We start from the raw sequence: 26,696 nt of genomic DNA on the forward strand, positions 1-26,696 counted from the left end.
CATTCGTTTGCATTGTAAGATGCGGTTTATAGGGGAAGTTTAATTATAACCACTCTGTATATCTAAACGATTTAAATGAATTAAATATAATCAATATTCCCAGCTGTTCGGTATTTATTTCCTTTGTATGATTGGATGAGTTCAGAATTCGGTATATCTAAAACACTTTTTTAATGTAAAGTTATAAAAAATAATTTCAATAAAAATATAGAATATTTTTGTTGTTAATTTTCTTTTAAAAGTATGTAATTAACATTTTATGAAATATATTTCTAAAATAAGGAAAAAGTAGTATACAAAAATTGTGTAAATTCATCAAAAGACAAATCTCATTATAAGTGTAAAGCAGCGGTTCTTAACCTATGGGTCGCGACCCAAAATTGGGTCGCGAAGCATATTTCTTGGGTCGCGCTGAGTCAAACCAAAAAAGTTAGTAATACACCAAATTTCAGACATTTTAGAAATGACGACTTGAATAAATATCAACAATCGAAAATGAATGTGATTAACAAGATCAAAAAATATCAACTGATTAAAAAGCGAGAGCAAAAAAAGTACGTGTGATGATAATAACGGTGAGAACTAAAGGGAGCAAAGCTGGCGAGGGCGTACAAGAGAAGCGCGCCAAATATCTTAATTTACTTGTTGAAGACAATAATATTGATATCACAGATTTTGAAATACAGAAAATTATTATTAATCATTAAGAAAAACTAATAGCAGACTTTGATCGATATTTCCCTGCAGACAATGTTTTCAAATATAATTGGGTTCGAATGCCATTTCATTTTGATGTAAGTGATTTGCATGAGGAATTTGTTAATATTAATAAATTTCAAGAACAATGAATAGAAATACAAAGTGACCAAGCACTTCGATACAATTTCTACAAAAACACTGAATCTTTATGTGCTTTCTGGTTAAAATTAAAAACCGAAAAGCCAATAATTGTTAAAGAAGCCCTAAAAGTATTATTGCCCTTTGCAACAACATATATGTGTGAGGCTGGTTTTTCGGCTCTGTGTGTAATCAAAAACAATTACCGGAACAAGTTAAATCCTGAAATAGATATAAGGTGCTCCTTGACAAGCATTCAACCGAGGTTTGAAGATCTTTCAAAATGTATTCAAGCACAAGGTTCTCATTAAAACTGTATGACTTGCATTTAAAATTTAAAAGACTTAACATACGTTTTGATATTTCTTTTTTTTTTTTAGGAATAAGTTAAAATGTCAATTATTTTCAAAAAGTTATAAATATATTTTAATTTGGTCAATAAAAATTATTAAAAACACTTGATTATTAATTAAATTTTCCTTGGATCGAAAAGTACTTTTGTTTATCTTTATTATTAAAAAAATAAATAAAAAATTTGTAAGTTAAAAAAATTATCATCGTAGGATTGAAGATTTTTTAAAAATACGATCTAAAATAAAGCAATGAAAAAATTATGACTTTTTTTCAAATATTTCTCAAATTTGGGTCGCGGCTTAAAAAGGTTAAGAACCACTGGTGTAAAGTGAGGATGGGGATAAAATAGTGAATTGAAATTCCAATTATGAACTATGCTGGCTTAAAACAAATATTTTCAAAATGCCTCTTATATAACCGTGCTCATACTGTGATCTTAATATACGTTTCGACTGACTATTTTTAAATGGAAACAGGAATGGTAATTTGCTTGTAAGATTTAATGCCCTGCCACAATCAAAGAACTCAAGAAGGAGTATTAGAACGAACACACAAAAAACGAAAAATATTCAGAAAATAGCAAACCGGTAAGTAGCAAATCAAGGCACATCATTTTGTGTAAGATAAGGAGCTAAAACATCTAAGATTTTGTTTTACTGAAAAATTTGCGACTACTTAATCGAACAACATAGCTTTATTCTAAGATTGATAAATTTTGTGGTAAACATATTTCCCGTGACTCTAGAAAGCGTTAAACGTAATTTCAAATCCATGATTCAGTCAAACATTAAAACCGTGTTACTTTAATAACCTTATACATCTTCAGTTCATTGTATATACGAACTTTTCTCTCTGGTATTAGTTACGTGACATCAAATTAGCTATCGAAAAATTAAATTTCCAGTTATCTTTCTTCTAACATTTGCAGTATTTCATATTCATTTTTTATTCGTCAGACAAACAAAACAAAAAATCTTTTTTTTTTTTTTTTCTTAAGGGGGGAAAAAATCCTCTCATTTACTGAAAAACTTGGTAAAGAAATCAAAATTGCTTCATCGATGCGAACGAATCTCTGTCTGGCGCTAGCGAGTGTCTAGAAGATGTCTGACTATAGCAATTTTGAGAGAATTTGAAAATGGAACCCTTCCATTTTTGAAAGGGACACCGTTAATTTCGTAGATGTATGGTATGAACTGATTTTTTTTTCGTTATATTTTCTGGAACGTTTTTTTCATCACACTATAAATTAATCTGAATGAGAAGAAGCAGAAACAAATTTCGATAAAAATCGAAGTGATAATAGTAGAAATTAGAAGCAATAAAAATGGCGGGAATAGAATATCATCGCCATCATTCATCAATATTGTGATGAATGATGACGATAATAGAAGAACGAATAATTAACCACATATTCTCATTACCTCTTGAGAATGGATTAAATTTATTTTGTTTAAATTCGAATTGAATAATAATAATAATAAAGGAACACTGATATATTTTTAAAAAAATCTTTCTTCATAAAAAGAAAAAAAAAAAAAAAAAAACATTAGAGCTGTACTAAGCTGAACTACAGCTGAATTCTTCGTCGGATTTCAGATTTTTTTATTTTACAAAATAATTCATTTTCAGAATTTTTCAGTCAAAACGGTAAAATTTATTTAATAAATTGTCTAATTACTACACAGTATTTGGCAATGAATAATTAATCGAACAAATTCACTACTTTTATATATGCACATTGAACTAATTAAAATGTATAAAGTTCATAATTCTGAGATATTTTCCTGGACTAATTTGGATGCCGAATTTTTACTTTAATTTTTAAAAAATGCAGCTTTCTAATCTTGTCTTCTTTTAATTTCGAAAAAAAACAAAAAAACTTTCAAGTTCTATTTAAAGTATATATTTTTATTATACATCATAAAAAATAATAATTTTTTTATTAATATTTCATAATTATATTTTCAATGATTATGACATCCACTGCTGAATTATTTTCGTAGATATAATTCAATTAAAGAAAGGGACTGAATTGTTGATGCATAATTTTTTTTTCTGAAAACACATTTCTAAGGTATTTCCGAAAGTTAAGCCTAGTTAAATTTTCAATTCAATATTAAATTAAAAGAATTCAAAATTAACAATCATTTTACATTTTATATCATGAACTATTGATTCTAATTTAGTAAACATATTTTTCAGTAATGTTTTGTTAATTATTTAAAATTTAATTACTCTTCATTATTTACACTTGAACTAGATTCCTTCATTTCTGAAAGAGAAAATCTTTCTAGAAAGAATTTTCTTCTAATTATCTTTCTAGAAAGAGTTGGATCATTGTTTTTGGATCGAAACTGTTAATTATAGTTTCCGGGTATCTAAAGTAACACAACATAATGGAAAAGAGAAGATCTCTCTTGAAATTTGGGCATGTAAAAAACTGAAATTATTGTAAGACATCTGGCTTATTTTTACATTCCGGAAGTAACGTGAAATAAAGTGTCTGGAAAACATGATATAATGTTAAATTAGGCTAGAGAGGTTGTCGAATTAATGATATTAAAAATGGAAAAGTAATTGAGGAGCGATCAATTATATTCAATTTATTCTTCAAGAGATAGTAACTATTATGGAAAAATGCAAGTGGATATTTGGGATATAAATTCTTTCCTTGATATCTCTAGAAAAAAAAAACGAAATTAATTTTAAAAAAAACAAAAAATAAAATGCATGGCAAGGAAATTGCCGCAGAATGTGCAACAAGCTAAAGTAATAACTCACTCCCAACCTGGCCCTTAACTCCGCTTTAGACGGACGATTTATGGAAGGTTGAAAATTAAATGCCAGATGTTGAATTTGAAGAATGATGATATAAATCAAATCCCACTTGAGCATTCCGAAAGGTTGAAATCCAAACAAATGTCAGTTAATATTGCCCATAATTTTCTGAATACTTTCATCGAAGCAATAAATATTGCTTATTGAGAAAAGTGAAAATTAGCAAAGGTAAGTGGACAAAAAGGCTCAGAAATAGTGGATAAGCCTGAAAAGCAACGGAGTGTATTCCTTAAAGCAAGATAATGCCGGAGAAATGAAATATAAAATGAGTCTTGTTGCTTCTAATAAGGGTCAAAATATAGAGATAATTTAGGGTCATATTTAAATATCATTATTTCATGATAAGGAATCATTCAAAACGTTTTGGAAGCATGTCATTGGACTGACAGCAAATGGAATTCGACTTCTGCTTTTTTTTTTATGGGTAGTGGTAATAGTAACGTAAATTTTTTGAATAGTTGATTTTTTTTATTCAAATTATTCTAAATTTTAACGTTTATCTTTAATAATTAAAAAATATATTAGCACACAATAATTATATTTACACCATTTTTAAATTCACAAAATGAGCTTTCTACCGATATCAATTAATTTCTCAAAATATTTCTAAGTATAGTTTAAAACCAGCGGGTATAGTCTCAACAAAACTTTCTCGCATATTCTTGAATAAAAGTGTTACCTGTCTCTCCCCATTTAAAATTATAGATCTTGGGTAATGTCATGAAAGGTCAAATTTTTATTTTTATTCTCACACATGATAGTTATGCGCTTCGTAGTACAATAAAAAAAAATGCTACTTGTGCCACCGAAGGCCATTAATGAATTATGGTAACGAAATATCAATGTTTGGATTATATCTCGCATTTTTACTGAATCGATCGTGCGATCTTTACCAATCAATACACAAATAATAGAAAATCGAATTTGAATTTGGGGCGCCCTTTATCCGACCTAACAGAAATGACCATTTAACCTAGAACTACGATTGTAGTCACAAGATCACATACCAAATTTCATTTAAGTTATTGGGTTTATATGCTTGCAAAAATAGATCTAATCGATTCTTGTCGGATGTGGTTCAAAAACTATATTTCAGATATTTACCAGTTAACTGTTTCGATTCCTTCGGAAAATGCGTATCTAAATTGTCATAAACATATATAAATATAATAATTGCCATTGAATAAACTCGTCATGACGTCAAATGTTGCACTTTTTCAATGATGAGTATACTCGTCAAAAACAGTTAACTGGTTAAAAACGCATACTTAATTCTATTTCTCTGTCCGTTTTTGCTTTCTAGTTGCCGCGTTCACTCGTACTTGGACATCTAGCTTTTCTCTATTTCAATTTCGTTAAAAAATTGATATCAAGTCCTGCACCAAATTTCGCTTGTTCAGATCTGAGCATTTTTTATTATGTTCACAGACAGACATAATTTCGAAAATGTATTTTTCGGACTCGCAGAGCTCTAAAATGTGGAGATTGTCAAAATTTCGATTTTTTTTTTTTAATTATATTAGTTTCTCTTTGTATAACTACATACAAAAGAATGCAAAAAAAACCTTAATTGTTTTAATTAATAGGATCAATTTTGTTAATTATTGTTCATAATAATAAAACTAAATGCATTTTTTGCGCGCATGTTACTCCATTTATATAACCGAGTAAATTAAAAAAAAAAAAAAAAAAAAACTTAAGATGATTTGAAAATGTAGTTTCAGACATTGCTCCACTTTATAATTCTTTTTTACACAAAATTTCTACAGCAAGTTTTCTACCAGAACAACCGGATTAAAAAGCAAAATGTCACCACTATAAGATAAGAGAAAGATTTTTAACTTTTATTATGCGAGTATAGCGATACCTTTTAGGGCTTAGAAATCTCAGAAATAATAGTAGATTAGTATAATTGTTACATATTAATGTGCACATTTTTGTTATTGTACGAATTTTATAATTATTCAACGAGAATGAGAAAACGATGCCACCTACACAATGGCAGTAAGACTGTGACATGCAACTGAGCCGTTTATTTTGAAAATGGGGCAAATCCATTTTTTGTTATTGCGAGATATTTAAAGGTTAGCGTTTCAATAAATTTAAAAATATTGGTAAGTATTAATAGATATATTTTTTGTATTTTGTGATACCAGATAATGTAAGTTTGTAATCCAATAGCGTTTACAATGCTGATTGATTAAAAAAATAAAGTTTTATTATAACTAAATGGACTTGCATCACTTTCAAAATTAATGAATTATTGTAAACGTACATTTAATTGGGAAATATTTCAGTTCTATCAGCCTTTTTTTTAATAATAAAAACAAAATACTATTCAAATTTTTATAAATATTGAATCATTTGATAAGAAGTGAAACAAAACAAAGAATATTTTTGTAGAAAATATATTGTAACAAAAAAAAAAAAAAAAAAAAAAAGAAAACAATTTAGTTTTATTAAGAATTTCAATGAAATTATACATTTTAAGTTTATACCCAGGTATAATTAAATTGAATTTTATTCAGGAATTAACATTTTAAAATGTTTATGATGGACGGGAGGATATATGATAATAAATCCATCATATCCTTGTATTTTTCAGATGTAATAAATCTCCTTTTTTCCTTACATAAAAGATATTTTATACTTCTGAAATTACTTGGAATTATTTACCTTCCTCGTTGTGTTGACAAATCGATAATTTTAAATTCAAAATCTCGTTCTATCGAAATTTTGTTGAACATTTTGTATGGTGTATCCCTTGTAAATCCAATCCAGCATATACAGTTGACAAAATGTTTATTTGTATACTTCAATTTTGGAATATTATAGCAAAATAAAATAAGGTAACTAAGTTAAAATTGCAGAAATATATTCTAGTGAGGTAAAATAATAATAAAATATCAACAAAAAAATAATCACATAAACTTTAGTTGATTAATGAATAAAACTTTATAAAAACTGTACAAAAAGAGTATTTGTACACTTAATTTGGGACAAATTTTATCCATAATTATAATTACTTTATAGAAATTTAATACTTTCTATGCATTCCATTGGCTTTTACCATTGCTTCAAGACGTCTTGGCATTGATTCTGTTAACTTTTTGGTGGTTTCTTGATCTATTTCTTCGCCAAGCTTCCATGAGTGCTTCTTTCAAGCTATTTTTACTTGTAATATTTTTTTTTTCGTACTTGAGCCTCCAATAGCAACCACAAATTTTTAATTTGATTTATATCCGGGGATTGTGGTGGAGTTTCAAGGCGTCTTGGCGCATTATAAAGCAACCATGTTTTAGTAACTATCGCAATGTGTTTTGGATCGTTATCTTGTTTAAATAAGAAAGTGTCACCGATACCCAATTTTCTAGCACTGTCTAATAAGTTATACCGCAACACATTAATGTAACCTAAAGCTGTCATTTTTGTGTCAATAAAGTATAATTTTCCAACACCGCCATGAGCTACACAGCCCCAAACCATCACATTTCCACCATCATGTTTCAGGGTTTGAAGTACATTTTTACTATCAAGGGCTGTTTTATTTTTTCGCCAGATTTTTCGGATACTAGGGGATGAAAAAATTTCAAACTTACTCTCATCTGAAAAAATAACCTATTTCCAGAAGTCCATTGGGTTGTCTTTGTATTTCATAGCAAATTCTAGACGCTTCTTTGTATTTAATTCAGAGATCATTGGTTTTTTTTCTCGGAGTTCTGCCTTTTAAACCAGCACTATGTAACATATTTCTTATTGTTTGAGCGGTCACTCTAAAGTTAGAAGATGTGAGAACGTCATCTGCAATTTTCTGAGCAGAAATTTGTGGTTTTCTAATAGCTGCTTTAACAATATTTCGTTTATTTCTTGAAGTTAATTTACTCGGGCCACCTGGCTTGCGTTCATTTTCAACGCGTCCAGTATTTTTATATTTTCTTACGATGTAACCAATAGTTGTAAAGGGTAACTTAACCATCTTTTGAATTTCGTGATAAGATTTTCCACTTTTATTAAGGTTAGCAATATGAGTTCTCATGTCTTTTGATTTCGTGGCCATTTCTCAACTTTTCTCTGCGAGTGACCTTCACTGTTAAAAATGATAACCTTCAATGTTTAAAAAATACAAACTATCCAAAAAAATTAACTGTAATGTGAAAAATTACATGAAATGATAGTAATACTTACCGGAGATATAGGTGTACAAATATACTTTTTGCAAGAAATTTTCCAAGTTTGTAAGATTTAGATTTTATTTTCAATTATTTCAAAATATTTTTTTCGTTTACTTAGAAATAAACAACAAACTCACTCTCACACGTCGCAATGAATAAAATAGCTGCTTATATGTTTCTAAAACTTAAAAAAAAAAGTGGTGTACAAATAATCATTTTGCCTACTGTAGTTAATCAATTCACGGTTTCTCCATCGATATTTTTCTTTCTTTTTAAAACAGCTTTTTCCAAAGGTTGGGTTGAAAATAAATTTCCATGTTTAATTTCATTTACTAAAAATTTATTATGTTTTCGACAATTTTGTATTACTTTATAGTAATCTTGGGGAATATGCAAGGAACTGGTTTCTGGATTGAATAGTTACTGCATAGTTCCACTTCAAAATCACGATCGTTCGGTAGAAATGAATGTCCTGACAATAAAAATTTGGGATCAATGATATTTATTTCGTTGTCACTGGACTGAATAATCGGTGATTGAAGTAAACATTATTATCAAGACACAAAAATTCTTTTTATATACTTTTTCTTATTTATAAAATACTGTACAACCACCGTACAATATGAATATCAAAAATATATAAATAGAAACACTCTAGATTTCGAACATGATGTAAAACGGTCACATTTGCTTCACCATAGAGCTCCCGGAGCTAAATTTTGCCGTAATATATTCGATCAAATATAATTTCAATCTAAGATGGACTTGCACCACTTTCAAAATAAATAGATTTTCAATACTGCTAAGTAGGGATTGCAATACCGGTATACCGAATACCGGTATTTTGAGCCATTTGTACAATTTTGTAATACCGGTGTTCACAAGTTTAAATACCGTTTTTTCGGTATTTACTAGAAATTTTTTAAATTGTCTCCACTATATGTTCAGGGATCGCTAACATAGCAAAATAATATACGTTCTTGTTTTTATGTCTCCCTAACGGGCGAAATTAATTAGGTAATTAATGGCTTAAATCTAAATTAGCGAAACATAGATTATCCCTGAAAGAAGATATTGTATCCATAACGACTAATGGAGCAACAGTTATGGAAAAAGTTGGAAAGTTGATTGGTGCAAATCAGCAATTGTGCTATGCACATGGAATTCAATTAGGAGTAATAGATGTATTATACCAAAAAATAAAGAACAGAAGAATCCAAATACCGTGGATATAGAAACTCCGGATTCCAATTTTGAAGAAAGTATGAGTGACAGTGATATTGACAATGAAGATAATGACAATGTAATTGTTGTAGAAGATATTGCTAATGAGGATGAAATATTAACCATCAAGAATTGCTTCCTATAATTAAATATTCGAAAAATTGTTAAGATATTTAAACGTTTCCCTATAAAAAATGATATATTATTAAAATATGTACTAGCTGAAAATAAAACAGAAAATATGTTAATATTAGATTATAAAACACGTTGGAACAGTTTACTCCTAATGATGGAACGATTTTTGAAACTGAGAAATCCAATGCAAAAAGCAATAATCGACTTAATATCCAAAACTATATCAGTCTACTTCCAATAAAACTGACTATTGAGGCATTATGTCTGAGAGATTCTAATTTATTAACAACTAATGCAACAATAAATTCCCAGTTACAGTCACTGAAAGAAGAACAAGCATCACTATCTGAAGAATTATATATTACATTGAAAAATCGCACAGAAGAAAGGCATACCGAAATAGAAAATGCCTTATGGTATTTACATAATTATAATGATTTTAAAATTGAAAATGAAAAAGAAGAAAAGAAAATAACCAATTCAAATCTGATTAAGTTTAGAGTAAATTTTGTTAAAATTTTTTACCCACAAACCTATCCACATACAGAAGAATTCGGTTCAGTTATCGAAGATTATGATGACACTCATGTCGATAGTGAAAAGGAATTGTCTCTTGAACAAAAATTAGAATTAGCGATGAATAAAAAAATTACAACGAACCAAAATACAGTACAGAAATCAGCTATATCCAAAACCATCTGACGGGAAATCGATTTATTTGAAGATGAGAGATTTAGAGGTAAATACTTGGAAAAAGTACATCGCGCATTGCTAATAGTACCACCAACTAGCGTAGATGCCGAAAGAGCGTTTTCGACAGCTGGTCATTTTTACACAAAATTACTTTTCAGACTTAATCACAGTACAATGGATGCATTATATTTTTTAAGATCACATTTCAAAAATTTGCAATAGTACCGCTGACTGAATAGTGATATTTACACTTTTTTTTTTTTTGTGATTTAAATAAGTTGTTCCTTTACTTTTTTGTGATTCTTTATATACTGTTATAATTTATAAGTTACATATTATTTTTTGTGATATTTACACTCTCTTATAAAACTGGTAAATAAAACAAAGAATCACCTGTGTTTTCTTTTTTTTCTTCTAAAATTCCTAATACCGGTATCAAAACCGGTATTAACATCTAAAAAATACCGAATACCGGTATTGAAATTTTGGTCCTGTATTGCTATCCCTACTGCTAAGAGCTAAAACTTCCATCTCCCAAATATTAGAATCTAAATTTTTTTTTTTTTTTTTTTACTATAAATACTTTACTCATAAAAAGATCATAACAAGTTTTATCTATAACTGCCATTATCTGCATTTTTTTCAAAAATGGACTTGCCTCACTTTCAAAATAAACAGCTCAATTAATCTCACTCCTATGTTCCATCTTTCAGGAGTTTTTAAAAATTTAATAGTGATAATTGCGAAATCGAAATTGTACAATTATATCAAAGTACAAAGCAAAAAGTAGAGATATTTAAATGCTATACTATTTCTGATGCAACTGCAATATTTAAAGAATTGTTCACATTTAATGGTTACTACAATTTCAGAAGTAGACACACAAAAAAGCAATAAATGTTTGCTCATATTTAATTTAATTTATTCATAATTTTCAGCCAACTATCAAAGTTGTAAGTTAAAACAGAAGTGCATTTCAAATCAACATCTAGAAATACAATTTTTCAGATGATCAAAGATGGCTAATTTTTAAAAAAAATACTCTATGGAAGAACACCTCTTTCCTTCCTTTCAGTAAAATGCACCTTTATTCAAGTTACGCAATTGTGGCAGCATATAATTATAGGCAGTCAAAAAGCCCTTACATTTATAACTAGGCTTTATTAATAGAATTTTTAGTCAATGCATTTCAGCTGTTTATCAAAAATAATTATGGCTTTGTAAATGGTCTGCTGTGCATTGGATTGCAATTAATATCAATTTGGACAAAAACTATTTTTTTTATAGTGAACCTGAAATCTCAAAAATATTTGATTCGAAGTTGCATAAATAAATTCAATTAATTATTGTCTTGTTTTTAATAAACAAATTTTTCAGATGGAAATTATGCTATAAATTTTTTTCTCAAAAATGAGTCATAAGCAATATTGAAGCAGATAGTGATGTTTAAGGTATAGTACGACACTTTATGTTTGTCTCCTTACCATCATAAGTACACTATATCACAACTAACAGACGCATGCGAACACATTTCAACATTTATAACAGAACTAAACCCTATACTTAAATAATATGTATAAAGTTGTATTCTACTATGTTGTGGAATTTTAAACAATGGAAATATTTATTTAGTATTCTTGAATTCTTTGACGTTTCAATGTTCCCTTAATATATTGTACAAGCAAATTTCATTCCTAATTCTGAAAGTAATTTATGTAGCAAAAGAGATAAAGCAACACATTCACTTCGGAAGATTTTTTTTATTGTCCAGCTTATTAAATATACACCAAAAGTAGAGTCAAAAATAGATGAACATTTAAAAATCATAAAAATTCAGAAGGATCAAATGTTCCTTCATTTTGTTTACAAATATCTAATACAAAATATATCTTACACTAGATTCTCTTCAAACAGATATACATATAGTATTTCTCTATTCCATAAATAACAGGGGTTGCCTGTGCTTTGGTTATCTACAGACAAACAACGCTAAGTATTATTGTGCAGCAGAATACAAACAGATGACACTTTCTTTTGATATCCAAGGACAGTTGCAGTCCAGATATTAACTGCATTTAGAACAAATCTGATCAACGGGCAAAGAAAGTTGCATTCAATTTTTGCAAGTAACAGAATTTATACATCATAAAATTCTGTTGATTTCTAAGTACCGATTTTTTAAAAAATCTTACAAGATGTAAATAATTTCCATTATTTTAATGTCAAAAATTCACAGATCATTTAAAAAAAATTAATCTCAATAAATAAAAAGAATAAGTAGCAGATGAGAAAACTTATTTTCACTCTCTAAATACCTTTGTGCACAATTCAAAGAGATTTCTTATGAAAAATTTGCATACTTTCAGAGCTGTTCAATTAAATTTGTACTAAACAGACACTTGTTGAAGTCAACAGAAACTGTTGCACTGTAAACAGGTATTATGCATTTCACTCAAATAATCTGAAAACCCTAATAAAACCCAACCACGAAAGCAAAACAAAATATACATTTTTTTTCTTAAATTTTGATTTAAAATGCCATACTTGGATATGAAAGACTAGTGGATGATTGTGGATTCAGACCAAGAAAAATTTGATCCCTGCAAATTTTAAGAAGAGGAATACTGTACGTATGTTTTATGAATACAATTTATTCTTACTCAAGAGTAAAATTAACACTGCCCATTTAAATAAATACACTGCTCTAAAATACAGAAAGAATAAGTTCTCCTTCACACCATAGCAATACTCCACAACCATCCACATTCACTGTGGGCATCCAAATGACGAAAGCAGAAGAAAGGGGGCTTCTACTGGATGCAGCACTGCTTCAAGCCATTCTGGGTCTTCAGGCGGGACTTGGGACGGTACTTCTGGAGGTAAGCAAGTTGCTTGGCATTAATGGCACCGCGACGTTTCCTGAAAATATGCAGAAAAATTACAATTATTTACATCTTATTTTCAAACTAATTTTTAAAAAAATTTAAAAAAAATAAGAGCATTTTGCACTCAGATAAGTAATTAGAGACATAATTCAATGAATATATGAACTAATTTTACTACTTTGAAAAGGTAAGGAATATAAATGCTTAAGTTATACATTCTTGAAAATAAATAAAATCGGCAACTTCTTGCAGTTTAGCAGGTATATTTTTAAAACTATAATAGTTAAAAACATCAAATATATGCATCATCTAGAACATGAAAAAAGATAGTTAATGTAAAGAAATTAAAATTATTAGTGTGGAGCTAAAGTGATAAATGATTTAACATCTAAAACAGTATTTTATAGCAACATCTTTTCTTTAGCTCATGTGCAGAAATAATTTATCCATCCTTTTAACATTTGCATGTTGGTAATCAGCTTGAATTAAAATAGGTATTTTCATACATAATAACATCAGAAAAAAAAAAATTCAGACAATTGAAACAGCTATCAAATTTAACTCTCAATAACCTTCCTTTTTAGAGCTTTCTAAACAATATAAACTTAAAAACTAAAATATAAAATTTTTTTGAATAACAAAATTTTAGTTAAGAGTTTATCTCCATACTTATGAACTAGTTTACATTGTATCTATTATATGAAATGTGAAATCCTGTGAGGTTTGATTTCAAGTGCTTTTATGAAGGTTAATAGCAGCTAAGCATTGGCTTTGGGTATAATAGTGAGGAAACATTTGTTTCTTTTGCTTGTCTGAGCCAGCAGATACATGCCAGGTTCCACTTAAAATACCTGACAAGTTTATTGTGCTTCCTGAAATAAATACAAATTACGATGCTTTTCTATTGTGCAACAACTTAAATTTAAGATACTTTAAAATGAACATTTCATTACCAATAAATAGTGCTTTGTTCCTTTCTAATCCAGAACTTTTTTTCCCTCAAAAAACTTAATTTAACTTGTCAAGTGACTTGCATACTAATAAATATAATATAGGGGATTCAATTTAACTTATTTGCTAATTTCGTTCCAGTAAATAACATAATAATTTATTATGTTATTTACTGGACAATACTATTAGAACAATACAAGAAAATTTTTACAGACCAAAAATTTTAAAGTATGAAATGTATTTTCAGAACAACCGAATATTGCCAATCTGATGGATATGATTTAAACTATAATATTTAATAACAATTTTGCATATAAACTCTTTAGTATTTGAAAATTGCGACAACAACAACATGTGTAATTAATAGAAAAGCAATGCAAGAGTATCAAAGCCTTTTACCTTTCCTAAGATTCGTATTTTCTAACAAACCCAAGATTTAAAATGAAACAAGCTATTTTTTAAGGTATGTGTAGGAATATATTTTTAGTAATAACCATTACATGCATAAGTTATTGCTTTCCCAACATATTAATGCTTTTTGCCTTCATATTAACACTAGAATCAAATAAACCTTTAAAAACTCATAAGTTCCCGATTTCTAGATTTTAAGCACGAATAAAATGAAGACTGGGATCAAATGAAAAATGAATTTAAGATGTTTCCATCCAGGACCTAATTTTTAAAAAAAGTAAAGAGCAAGCAATATTCACAAATTTTTTAATTAGTGCTGTATCCATGCCAATTATATTTGTTATAAGCAATATTCAAGAGAGTTTTTTTTAATTCAATGTGCTGCTACACTGTGTTTAGTACAATAGATTAAACGATAAAGTTTACACACTCAACCTCCCAAAAATTTCTTTTGTTTAATTAATAAAATTAAATACTCAAGGATGTGTATAAATAAAATTGCAAAGACAGTTCCTTTGTTGAGAATGCGTTTACAATTTAATATAGCTGTTTGCATAAAATATTTGATTTAAAATTGTACTCATTTTGAACTCTTGTTATTTTTTGATAATAGATGTAAAAATATGACTAATTTATTGACCTTCAGTATTGTTAGGTAAATCTGAGAGGGGAGGGAGGCATGATGAGACGGCGATATTAATGATGCTTGTAATATTTATTAAAAATACCTGGAAACTTTAACAGAAAACAATAGCTGTTAGCAATTCATATTTTTAAAATGCCAAAGGCAGATGACACATTTTGTATAACTGCCACATTCAACACAAGTAAATGAAAGTTTTTAGTTGGATAAAATTGCACAACTAAACATTGCATTAGTGTACTTTGGTGATAAACATTCATGTTCTGATGCTCATTTAGCATTAGATTTTTTATTCAACTTTATCTCTGATATTCTGACTAACATATTTTAAATAAATAATGCAAGTTAATGTAAATAGTATACAACAACAAAAACAATACACTCTGTATTAACTGAGAGAAAAGGAAGCTGACAAATATACACAGGAATAATATACACAACAAAGAAGAATAAGACAGCCTAAATACTCACTGTCGAATCAATTCCACAGCATCTTCGTATTTCATCCCCAATTCCATAAGAGCAATAGCTACTAATACTGGAGCTCTGAAACACAAATTAGTATTGATTTTAAAAGTATGTATTAATTATCTACTAATAATAAAGACGAATGCATGTATCTGTTGATGCTCTACAAGCCAGGTCAATTGGCCCAAAGTTATCAAATTTTACATACACATTTTTTATGGAATGAGTATCTAGGAGCAATTTCTTTGAAATTTTTATAAAAAATTACTACTAAAACACAAAAATGATTCTTACTTCACCTTAAAATTTGAAAAATTATCTTTTCAATTATGTAACATTTTTTGCAGTGTAATTTGTTCTTTTTTTAATAAATGCAATAAAGAATATTTTAATCATATTTCACAATATATTTTGCAGATGAAATAAAATACAAATGGTTTTCATTTAACAAACCATATTTCACACAGCTTATTTTTTCCATTGTTAATGATCAAGATATGAAGATGCCACTTATTTTTCCACACTAAAAGGCATGCTTTTAATAAATATGAAATTTTGATGTCTGAAGATACCCAGGGTTCTATTACTCATATTTAATAAGAAATTGCAAACTCTCTAAAAATATACAACAATTTTTTTTTTTTTTTTTTTTTTTTTTTTTTTTATCGATTTACGATTAAAACTGATTGAATTATAACCATTTAACCTAAACACAGATTGTATACATACTGATCACAGAAATACAATCTTTTTTTTTTTTTTTTTTTTTTAACAAGCAGTTTGGAAAAAGAATAACTGGGGCATAATTTCGATTTGCAAACAATTCCTTACGATCTCTCTCGAGGCTCTAAATTTATCTGTAAAACTTAAATAAATAGTGATTTTCAATGTTTTATTAGTCAGTTTTAGCCCCAGAAGGGATAGATCCTTTGTTTTCTTTCCTTTTTTTTTTTTTTTTTTTTGTTTGGCTTCAAATATTAGTGTCCAGAATATTTTATTAAATAAAAATTATAAGACTGGGAAATGCATAAAAAGTTAAATTTATAATTTTGAGATATATATTTATTGACTCAAACACAAAATACAATTTTAATTGTCATTTAAAGTGCTTTTCTAATTAAAACTATATTTCTATCTGTAACAGTTTAGAAATTGGCTATTGAGAGTGGATACTTTGTATACATTGGCAGTGAAAGAAGTAACCAAACTACAATGGAAGCAAATACTCATTTCAAACAATACTTTCTGAATACTCCTGATGATCAAACACAATTTTTGCAACACTTCCAGTTTTTAAAAAATTTCTATCTTTTAAAATACAAACACTTATTATCCCCCCCAATCCATCTTTTAATATATGATTATTGCGAGTTGATGCTTTACATTTACAAAGAATAATAAAATATAGAAGGAGAGAAAAAAATTCACCTGCCAAGTCCAGCCACACAATGCACAGCTACATAACAGTCATTTTCTTCTTTGAACCTTTTACGCAGCAGATCAAACCAATCATGAACTATTTTGTTTGGAGGTGGAGAGCCATCATCAAACTGCCAATCCTGAAAGAAGCATAGTTTAAATTATCGTGCAAAATTATATTTATAAAAGAATCATAAGACTACATATATCAGAAGTACAAAAAAACATTTCAAAAATGCAATTTCATTCCTACAACTAAGCAATCATTAAGCAAGCTTTAACAAATATTAATATTTTTAAAACAAGTTATGCATTATTTTCTCCAAAATTACTCAATCTTTTATTATTGTAATTTTATTATAATATTTTATTATTGTGCATATATACATACTAATGTACAATAATAATAAGCACTTCAAATAAATCATACTCTAATTAAAATCTACATTCATTTGAAACCAAAGAGAAATTTAAGCATTTTTTTTTTTAATTAAAAAACAGATAACAGAAAAAAAAAATCAGGCAATATTTAGACAAGACAACTGTTAATATACAAAATTATTCAATATATTTTTTAAATGTGCATCTTCAGAATAACGATTTGTTAATTAATAGAGGCAGGTTAAGGAATTAACTGATAAAACACTAATTTAATCATATTGATAATTTTTATCTGGAATTCAGCAGATAATTTAATTAGAACAATTTAATTTGAGATTCACATATTAGATAAATTTAAAATAACCTTTCTACTTCAAAGTAGATCTTATTGGGCAATTAATGGATAAACATCAATCCCATAGTTGATAAGTATAATATTGTTTTTTAAAAAAAACTTTTTGGTAAAATTTAAATTTTATCTCATAATATACAAGTTTCATTGAAAAAAACTTATTAGTATATTTCAAAAATTATTTTTTGTCCACATTTGAAATTATTTCGGTTTGTAATTAATGAACATTAATTAGCAATTTTACATATTTCTCAGTGTTTGTTATTCATAAGAACTGACATACAAGCCATTTTAGAGAAAAGATTTAGTACTAGATACTGAAAAGATTTCAATTACTTCCTTTTAAAATACATAATTTATTCAGAATTTGTTTCCTTTTTGTCTTTCCCAAATTTGCATCGATTTCACATACTGTAGATAATTCAATAAAACCCAATTCTCTGCAAGTATATGAAATATTCCAAATTAGAAATTTCTTTATCAGTGGGTAATTCCATATGATTAAAAAAATTCCAATTACAAACTTAAAGCATTTTTGTGTTGTTCTCTGAGTTTTAATCATTTTACAAATCATCCACAGAATTTATTTTATCTGCATCTGTTATATGTTTTATTATCTGTTTTATATGCATCCAATTTCGTAGAAATTCAGAAATTCTACTGCATTATCATATTTAAAATGGTGCGATGCAAAGCAGAAATAATTTTATTAATTAATCAGGAAATAAAAGAATCATTAAAAACATTTACCAAGACTTTAATGCCATGTTTTTCCAAAACATCTGTTTTATAGGTGGGTTCACAAACTCTCACAACTTCAGTGACATTCTTTTTCTTCAACTCCTACACACACAGAAAAATAAGTCAAAATGGCTTACAATACATAAAAGAATTCTTAAATGCAACATCAAAAAATTTCACATGTATTTACACAGTTGCAACAGTGAATAATCACTTGGCACAATGAAATTACAAGTTTACGAGTCCAGAATACATGATAAAATGAAGCAAGACAATTTATTGGTTACAGCAACCTTGCAGCAAGCAAATATTATAACAGTTAAGTATCTGACTAGTGCATGTAAGTTGAAGAAGCTTGCATTTCTGCAGAACTTTCAGGAGAAATCGGCCCATCTTAGAATTTTTCTGTGGATCAAAATAAATAGATTGCAATGACCAATTCTTTGTTACAATACTTAATGGCCATCCAGTTTTTTTAAAAAAAATTTAAGGCATAAAAGCTTAACCCAATTTCCCCAGCAAGTGATTGGAAGAAATGTCTACTGTATAAACATCTGTTAAATATCATTCCGTTTCTTATAATGATTAAAATAAAAAAGAGGATGATAAAGACTTGTGGATTATGTAGTGGATGATATTTGCAAAAAATGCTTTTTTCACTTAACATTTGTTTCTAGCCAGGCCAGAAATGAAAGCCAAAATTTTCAGGACCTGGAATTTACGAGAATGTTAATTTACTGGAAGAAGTATATGCACAAGTAATTTTCCCTGAAGTTCATCAGTCTAGTAGCCCTCAATAATATTGTGAACTATAATTTAATTCTATATTCAATGTTGCAGTTCTCAATGTTGATTTTAATAAGGCAACCATTTGAATCACAGTATGAAAGTAACAACATAATGTAATTTGCTGTCTCAGCCCAAGAGCTCATAAAAAGATATCCAAGTCAGAAAATTTTCAAGAGTGCTTAAGACAATTGTAAATATCTTAAAATGAAATCTGAAACAAAAATAAATGAAATCTGAGACAAAATACAGATGTAAACAAATAATAATGCTACCAACAATCAAAAATGTGCAATCCTACCAACGAACTATTTAAAAAAAAAGCCCACAAAATAAACATTTTTATTGTTATATATTATTTATACATTGGATCTTTCTACAGATAACGAATAGAACTGAAATTATTCAGTTTGTAAAACTGAACCAGAATTTACACATTAGAACAAACTTCTCCAACCTGGAAGCTCATCATTGAGTACTTTAAATCAATTCCTTCAGCAGCAAAATTATCAAAGTTTGTAATTTTAATTAAAAATTGTGGAATAATTGGTGAAATTAGAACATGTCAATTCATTACCAGTTTTCAGCTTACCTCTATAAATGTATTGATGGTGGCATCCGTTGGCCTGTCCATAATGAGGAATCTCATGTTCTTGAAGACAATTTCAGATGGTCCGGGGCGCATAAGTTTCTGCTTCATCGTCATTCCGGATTCACCACACAGTTTCCAAGAAAAATATTTAAATTTTACAAAGATGCACGCAATTCAGATGATAAGTAAAGGATGAAAATGAACTTCTATTAAGCACACACTTTATTTGTGTTGGGCCTGGCAGTATTCACCTTTGCAGAAAACCAGAAACTCCATCCAGTGGATAGAAACAGCAGAAGAAATCTGCAAGAAACACATAATTAAACATTCAACCCATTAAACCAGTTAATACATGAAAATTCCTTTTCTCTAATAATGTCCAATAAAAAACCAGTCAATAATCAATAAAGTACAATTAAAAATTAGCAACTCGGGTATCTATTTTTGCAACAAATTTCTATTCTTCCAAAATTCTATTCCCAAATATTTTTTTTCAAATAGTGAGACACTTACAGAATATACTATTTCCATATGTCAAAGACATTTTTAATTAATTGCCACTAAATTCAATTACTTTTTTTAATTATTGTAATTAAAACATGATAGGATGAATATCTATTTACAAGTACAAGATCTGAACATTATTATGAGCATTTGTTCCTTTTTTAAAGGAATTTTAAAATCGGGTATGAATTTAAAATAGAAATTTACCCAAATAAAATAAATTAAGAATGGCAACTTAATAAAACAGCTATGGCTCAATTATTAAAGTATGCAACCTGCCGCTTACCAAACAATCACATTGAAATCAATGCATTTTATTTTCTATTATTACATAACAGATGAAATGGGAAAAAAAAATAGCAGGGGGGTAACAGTTTAATACAGCAAAAGTATAGTATCTCAATAGTTTGCTTATTTCACTTAAATGTAATAAAGATAAATGCAAGTTTTTATTTTAAAAGCACCATTAATGCTATTCCCACAAAATAAGCATATACAAAAAGAAAAACTAACTCTAAAATCCAAGAATATTAATACTGAATGCTAATTTTTAAAAAACGCAAGATATATAAATACTAATTTTTTTGAGTTTTTAATCCTCCAACTGCTAATGTTAATTATTAAATTTCTATCATATTATGCTATTATCGGCTAATACATCATAGTTTGCTTCATTAAAAATATTTAAGCTTATTTACAAAAGTTGCATTAAAAAAAATGGCAGTCGGATTTAAAAAAAACATTATCATCTAAGTAAAATACCTCGTGCCAGTATTAACCAGTATAGTCATCTACAACCAACGTTCTGAATCTTGGTCGGATATCAAAATGTAACGAATTGTCTGGGTACAGGGTTGGAAATATTTTATTATTTGCCAAACTGATGATTTTATTTATGCTTTCAATTTATGAAAAATGTATAAAGTATGTAAACAAAATGCCGTTTACTCCGAATTAGTTGAGAGTAAACAGCTCAAAACTTCTTTGCAAGTAAACAAATTATTTCGTCATAATTATATCTACGTTCCTGAAAATAAAACTAAATCGATAACAATCTAATATCTTCCAGGATGTTTTCAAAATATTCCCCAGTTAAGATCGTTTAAGCAGGTTAAATACCTCTATTGTAGCAACACATGACGGCGGATGTGATTTTATAAAGTATTAATATTAAATATTATTGACACTGATTATACAAATGCAAATACACAAGAATATGATTTCGCCGAAACGAACTTACGCTTATGTATGAATAAATATGGAATTTCACTGAAGTACAGAACAAAACACTTTGTAGCAAAAATAAGATTTCATCTAATTTTCAATGAAATGCATCAGTTAAACCGGATACTGCGGTTTTTATTTATATAGGAAACACGTGATGAGGTTATAACGTGACACTCAGTTAAAAGGTTAAGGAACTGAACCTATTTATTTTTATTTATTCTTTTCAATTCTTTACAAATAAAAATACTTAAAAGACGAGCATTTTGGTTTGTATTTCCGGTGCTAGAATGTAAAGGTCGAGACAATACAAGAATAGACTACAAAATATCAAAACGCACTTTTTAAGCTGCGTAGAAATTCCAGCAGGCAGACAGGATCCATTGGCAAGCCCGCGATCGAGGGACGAATGCCAAGGACGGGATTTGCTGGCACAACTCGAACAACAAACACCGACAGAACAGAAACCAAACAAGAAAAACAGGGGGTATTTTCCAAGAGGGAAACAGATAGGCCTGGAATGCGTGTGGTGGCACACAAGAGTGAATAGGAAAGCACTAAGAAGTGAACTCATGCAACAGTATTTAGAAAAAGATAAAAAGAACATTACAAGTCATAATCATATCGAGAAACAGTTACCGCGCGAGTGACCGTGGCCTTCATACGGATAATGAGATTAAGAGTGAGAGAATGGAATAATCCGAAAATTGCAAAAGCCTGGGCGTCATAATTCTTTGTTTACAACAGGAACAGCTGTCTGAATTCAGTAATTACACACAGTAACATCTTGGAAGGCGAGACAGACAAGGTAGCATAATTTCCAACATTTCAAACTAGGTTTGTTTACTTGAATAAGTCACTTCCATTTTATCGAGAATTTAAAAAAAACATCGCGAATACTTTAAAGTGAACAGTTTGTGGAATATCATGAATATTCTATACAAATACTTCGTCAGACATTCAAAAGTAGTGAAGCATTCGAAACAAACAGTCTAAAAATCATCTAAAAGCAAACAAAGTTGAACACCGTTGAATCCAGATGATACAGCGTTTAAAAGAAATACGGTGTTGAGGATTTAGATCCGACGCCAATGGAAAAACCTAACATCAAGCGAGATATAGAGAGATGAATTTTTGTGATTTTATCATTAAAAAATGTTCCACATCGCTGGCAATGCAGAAAATTCTTAGAAGCGGCAAACAATACTTTTTAATAAACAGTTAATAAACATTTTTTTTTCTTCTTAAACTAAAACTTCACATGACGAATTTCAGGATGAATTTGTTTTGTTAAAGGAAATTTCTTCAGCAAATTCCAAACACCAGAATAAAAATAGCGAATGTGATCAAAGAATTCAAAACACTTTTTCCCCCTCCTTTTTCCAATGTCGTAAGAAAAGCATATACCAAATTTCATTCGTCTAACTCGTCAGCAATCATTTCAAAAATGTTTTTCAGGATAAATAAATTTCGAAATTCGGAGATGCGTCAAAATCAGTTCGAATTTGATGATTACAATATTTTCTCTTTGAACATTTCGTATATGATAAAGTAATAAATAAGACCCATCAACAGAAATAAACCATTAACAGCACACAGGAAAGTTGCTTCATTCAAAATTGAAGCAATGTTACAAGGTAAAGTTGTTAAATTGGCAATTAAAAGTTAAGCGCTTTCATAACGTACAACAATTAAAGTAGCTTGAATAACAAATGGAAGGCCAATCGACACATTATAATGATTCCGGAGTAGGATTAAGCATTTCCACTTCCAAAATCAAACAGCATTATATTTTGGTAAGCAACAAACGAGATCTTTTCAACAGTATCAAAATTTCATCGACGTAAAAAAGAAGTTGCCAGCATTTAACGAATCAGTATGAGAAAGAAAGGAAATTCAAGGCAGAATTTTTTAAACAGAAGGGAAAGACTATAAAATGCACTAACCATGACTGAAAAGATGTCAACAGTCTGATGAAAACCATTTTGTTTTAATTTCTATTTTAAACTGTAATATAGATTTTTAACCTGTACTGTAACTCATATTTTTCCCTTTTAATTCTGAACAATTAAAGGGTTGCTATACACGAGACGTACATTACTACACACAAGAATGACTAAGATAATAAAAAATATATAGTTAACTAACCTAATAGCAAAGAAAACGGAATACCAGCATAGCGCGATTTATACAGATATTTGTTATGGATGGACTCGTTATGAAAAAATAAATCCAGTATTTAGATCGATTTCTCATTTTAATTTAACGGGACGGTTCACCTTTTCATTATGGATCAAAAATAGGGATTCACTTACTGAAATATATGTCTACTGACAAACAAGCATTTGTTTTCAAAGCAAAGCCACTACGAGTTAAAATGTTAGGATAACAATTTTATCTCTACAAAAACTAATTATCTTCCAAACCTGATTATCCATCGCAGACTGGGTATGTAAACAAACTTAACAGAATTCTATCATCACGCATAGATGGACAATAAATAATTTGTTTGCAATTCAAACGAATTAATACATTTAAAGAGATTAAAAAATGTTTTTTTTTTTTGGTTTCCTATAAGACCTACTTTAAAAAACAAATTTTATAATGCTTTTTTTATACAACCAGTCATGCCATTTGCCACCAAAGTAACAAAAATGTCACATTACATAAGTCAGGCGAAGGTTTAACAGATTTAAATTACAAACACTGTAATTAATGCTAAATACATTCAAACAATACAACCTGCCCTTAAAAGATCTTTTACGAAAATTTAAATAAAATCCAATAAAGTCACTTTTTAAATGAGTTATTCTGTGATAAAATAGAACCAAAATATTCTTAATTATTATCGCAAAATTAGCATTTCAAATTTAATTCATATGTGTATCGAATGGCTCCTCTAATTAGGCATTTAACCGCTCATTTCCCCCATACAATTTAATATGACAGCTTATTGTCAGAGGAATGTGTTTTTGTTTAGTATAATGGAGAATCCACAGAACATTAGAGAAGTTAATGGATTCCGCTAATATCAACACGGAATAAGAATGCTTATGAATAAATAACCAGAATATAAATTTAAAAACAGGTTCTCGGGTAACTCTCGGGGCAATCAGTTAAGTGATTAAAAGCAGTACTCTCCGCCAATGTAATCCTGTTAATTAGCCATTCAGATAATATGTGGAGCCAGCATTTTCAACAATATGTTCTTTCTACATATCTAAAAAAGTATTTACCCATTTCTGCTAGTCCAGCACACAAGCCACGCATCTGCTCGGTCCAGCAAACACACACACCAGTATCACGATCGACTAATTAACAGGGAAAAATCCAAGCAAACAAATCTCATCCGTGCGACAAGAACAGAGGCACCGGAATTCCGAGTACTGGAGGGCTCCCAGTCGGGGTGGGAGATGCGACGAAGCCACGTGATTTCAGAAGAGGAGCCGGAGAGGAGGCACGCGAAGATTGATGCAACAGCTGAAGATGCTCCCACAGCCGTTTGCGTAATACCTGTTAGCAGTTGAGCGACAGTTAAAAGCGTTTATTTATCTCAACTGCTCCTCATCCAGAGGCTCATATGGGGGATAGATTGGGTCATCCATTCGCGTTCGGTCACCAGGGAGAGGGCGAACACAATTTTTCTTAATACCTTCCGGCAGCGTGGCCTACTTTTCGACATTTTTTTTTCTTTCCCTCGTGACTCCCTCAGGACACACGCATTCACTATACTTCCGAAAGCACGCTGGATTCGCAGCTGCTAACTGTCAGTTCCATTTCTTACGGAACGAATTGAAACAGGTTCTCATTTTATGGAGTTCGAAGTCGGAACGCTGTTTAAAGGCGAATCTGAAATGCTATCAGACTGACTTAAAAGGTCCAAACACTAAATTGACCAAATATACAATTACAGGAACAGCCTCATTTTTTTTTTTTTTTTTTTTTTTTTGTGACTTGCTGTCCAATATTATGCTGAGTGGGACAAAAAAAAATCAATTTATCCACTTATGAAAAAAAAAATCAATGTTTGGAGAATGAGTTTTTCGTCCTAGATAAATTGGCACAATAAATACAACAATATGAGTTAATTATAAATGATTGGCATTAATGCCAATACTAATGAAAATTCAACAATGATTGTGCTGTTTGAGTAATATATGTTCAACAAATACTTGAATATTGCCCTACAAAGACTTTAATACGTATTTTATGAGAAAGCTTTTCATTAACTTAATTTTAGAAATCAAGATTTTAAAAGTATCTAAGAAATCCAGATTTCATTCGTCAGATTCAGTCCCGGTCAGAAGTCGCATTCAATTCATTAGGGGTCAACTTAAATTTATTACCATCCCATTTTGAAGACTATTTTGGAGTGAATTTGATCACTAAATTATTGTCAGACGACGACCGCTGACGCGTAAACTGACACTTCTCTACACCAAATTTCCCGATTTAATTACGGTGAAACATTTTATCTATGATGTGGCACTTAAGGTATCCGAACACTTTGAAAAGGTCGATTTTCGCCAAAAATTACATTTTTTAAACAGAATTTTTTTTTTATTTCATTTATTTATTTTGGATAGACCAGTCTCTGAGCTATCCAAAACAGGTTTACTTTAATCTCTACATTAATTAGAAGATATTAATATTTTCGTAATGATCGGTAAACCAGAAATGGACATTTAAATAACTGGAAGTACCGCTCTAAAGGGTCAAAAACATGTGAAAAATTTGTATAAACATATATTTAGTTTTAAATACGGAACATTTTTTGCCTTGCAAAATGAAAAATGGGTGTTTTGTGGAAATTTACACCTAAAGATGTTTTTGTTGACCTCCGAACCCTCAGATTAGGGGTATTTAGGTCTGTAATACATTTTTACATTACCGAATACATTACTGAAAGTTCTTAAGGTTATTGGAGTGTATAATAGTACAAATGCAGTTAGAGCATTTGCCGAGCTCGACAAAAACAGAATATACGAATCTTGGTGGCATTCACTGTGAAACACAAAAATTGCCAGAAAAAAATGATTAAAAAAGGGAAATTATTAAATGTTGAGGAGGAAGAAGGTATAACCTA

General features: G+C 29.2%; 1 protein-coding gene across 2 annotated transcripts in view; it reads right to left on the reverse strand.

Moving 5' to 3' along the window:
- Window positions 1–11,993: 11,993 nt before the first annotated feature.
- The window catches only part of LOC129989024 (protein tyrosine phosphatase type IVA 1-like), a 30,008-nt gene continuing 15,305 nt past the window's right edge, over window positions 11,994–26,696 (reverse strand). The window contains exons 1-6 of one of the 2 annotated variants that reach the window (XM_056097332.1): window positions 24,847–25,024; window positions 19,883–20,185; window positions 18,514–18,606; window positions 17,040–17,170; window positions 15,615–15,689; window positions 11,994–13,172 (exon numbers count right to left, since the gene is read on the reverse strand). In XM_056097332.1, coding sequence (XP_055953307.1) covers window positions 13,064–13,172; window positions 15,615–15,689; window positions 17,040–17,170; window positions 18,514–18,606; window positions 19,883–19,996 — 522 coding nt within the window. In that variant the 5' untranslated portion in view covers window positions 19,997–20,185; window positions 24,847–25,024 and the 3' untranslated portion in view covers window positions 11,994–13,063. Of the gene's footprint in view, window positions 13,173–15,614; window positions 15,690–17,039; window positions 17,171–18,513; window positions 18,607–19,882; window positions 20,186–24,846; window positions 25,025–26,696 lie in introns of those variants that run through there. The other variant, XM_056097333.1, reaches the window with a different exon arrangement.

Source organism: Argiope bruennichi, chromosome 10, assembly GCF_947563725.1.
Source record: "Argiope bruennichi chromosome 10, qqArgBrue1.1, whole genome shotgun sequence".
Taxonomy (NCBI): Eukaryota; Metazoa; Arthropoda; class Arachnida; order Araneae; family Araneidae; genus Argiope; species Argiope bruennichi.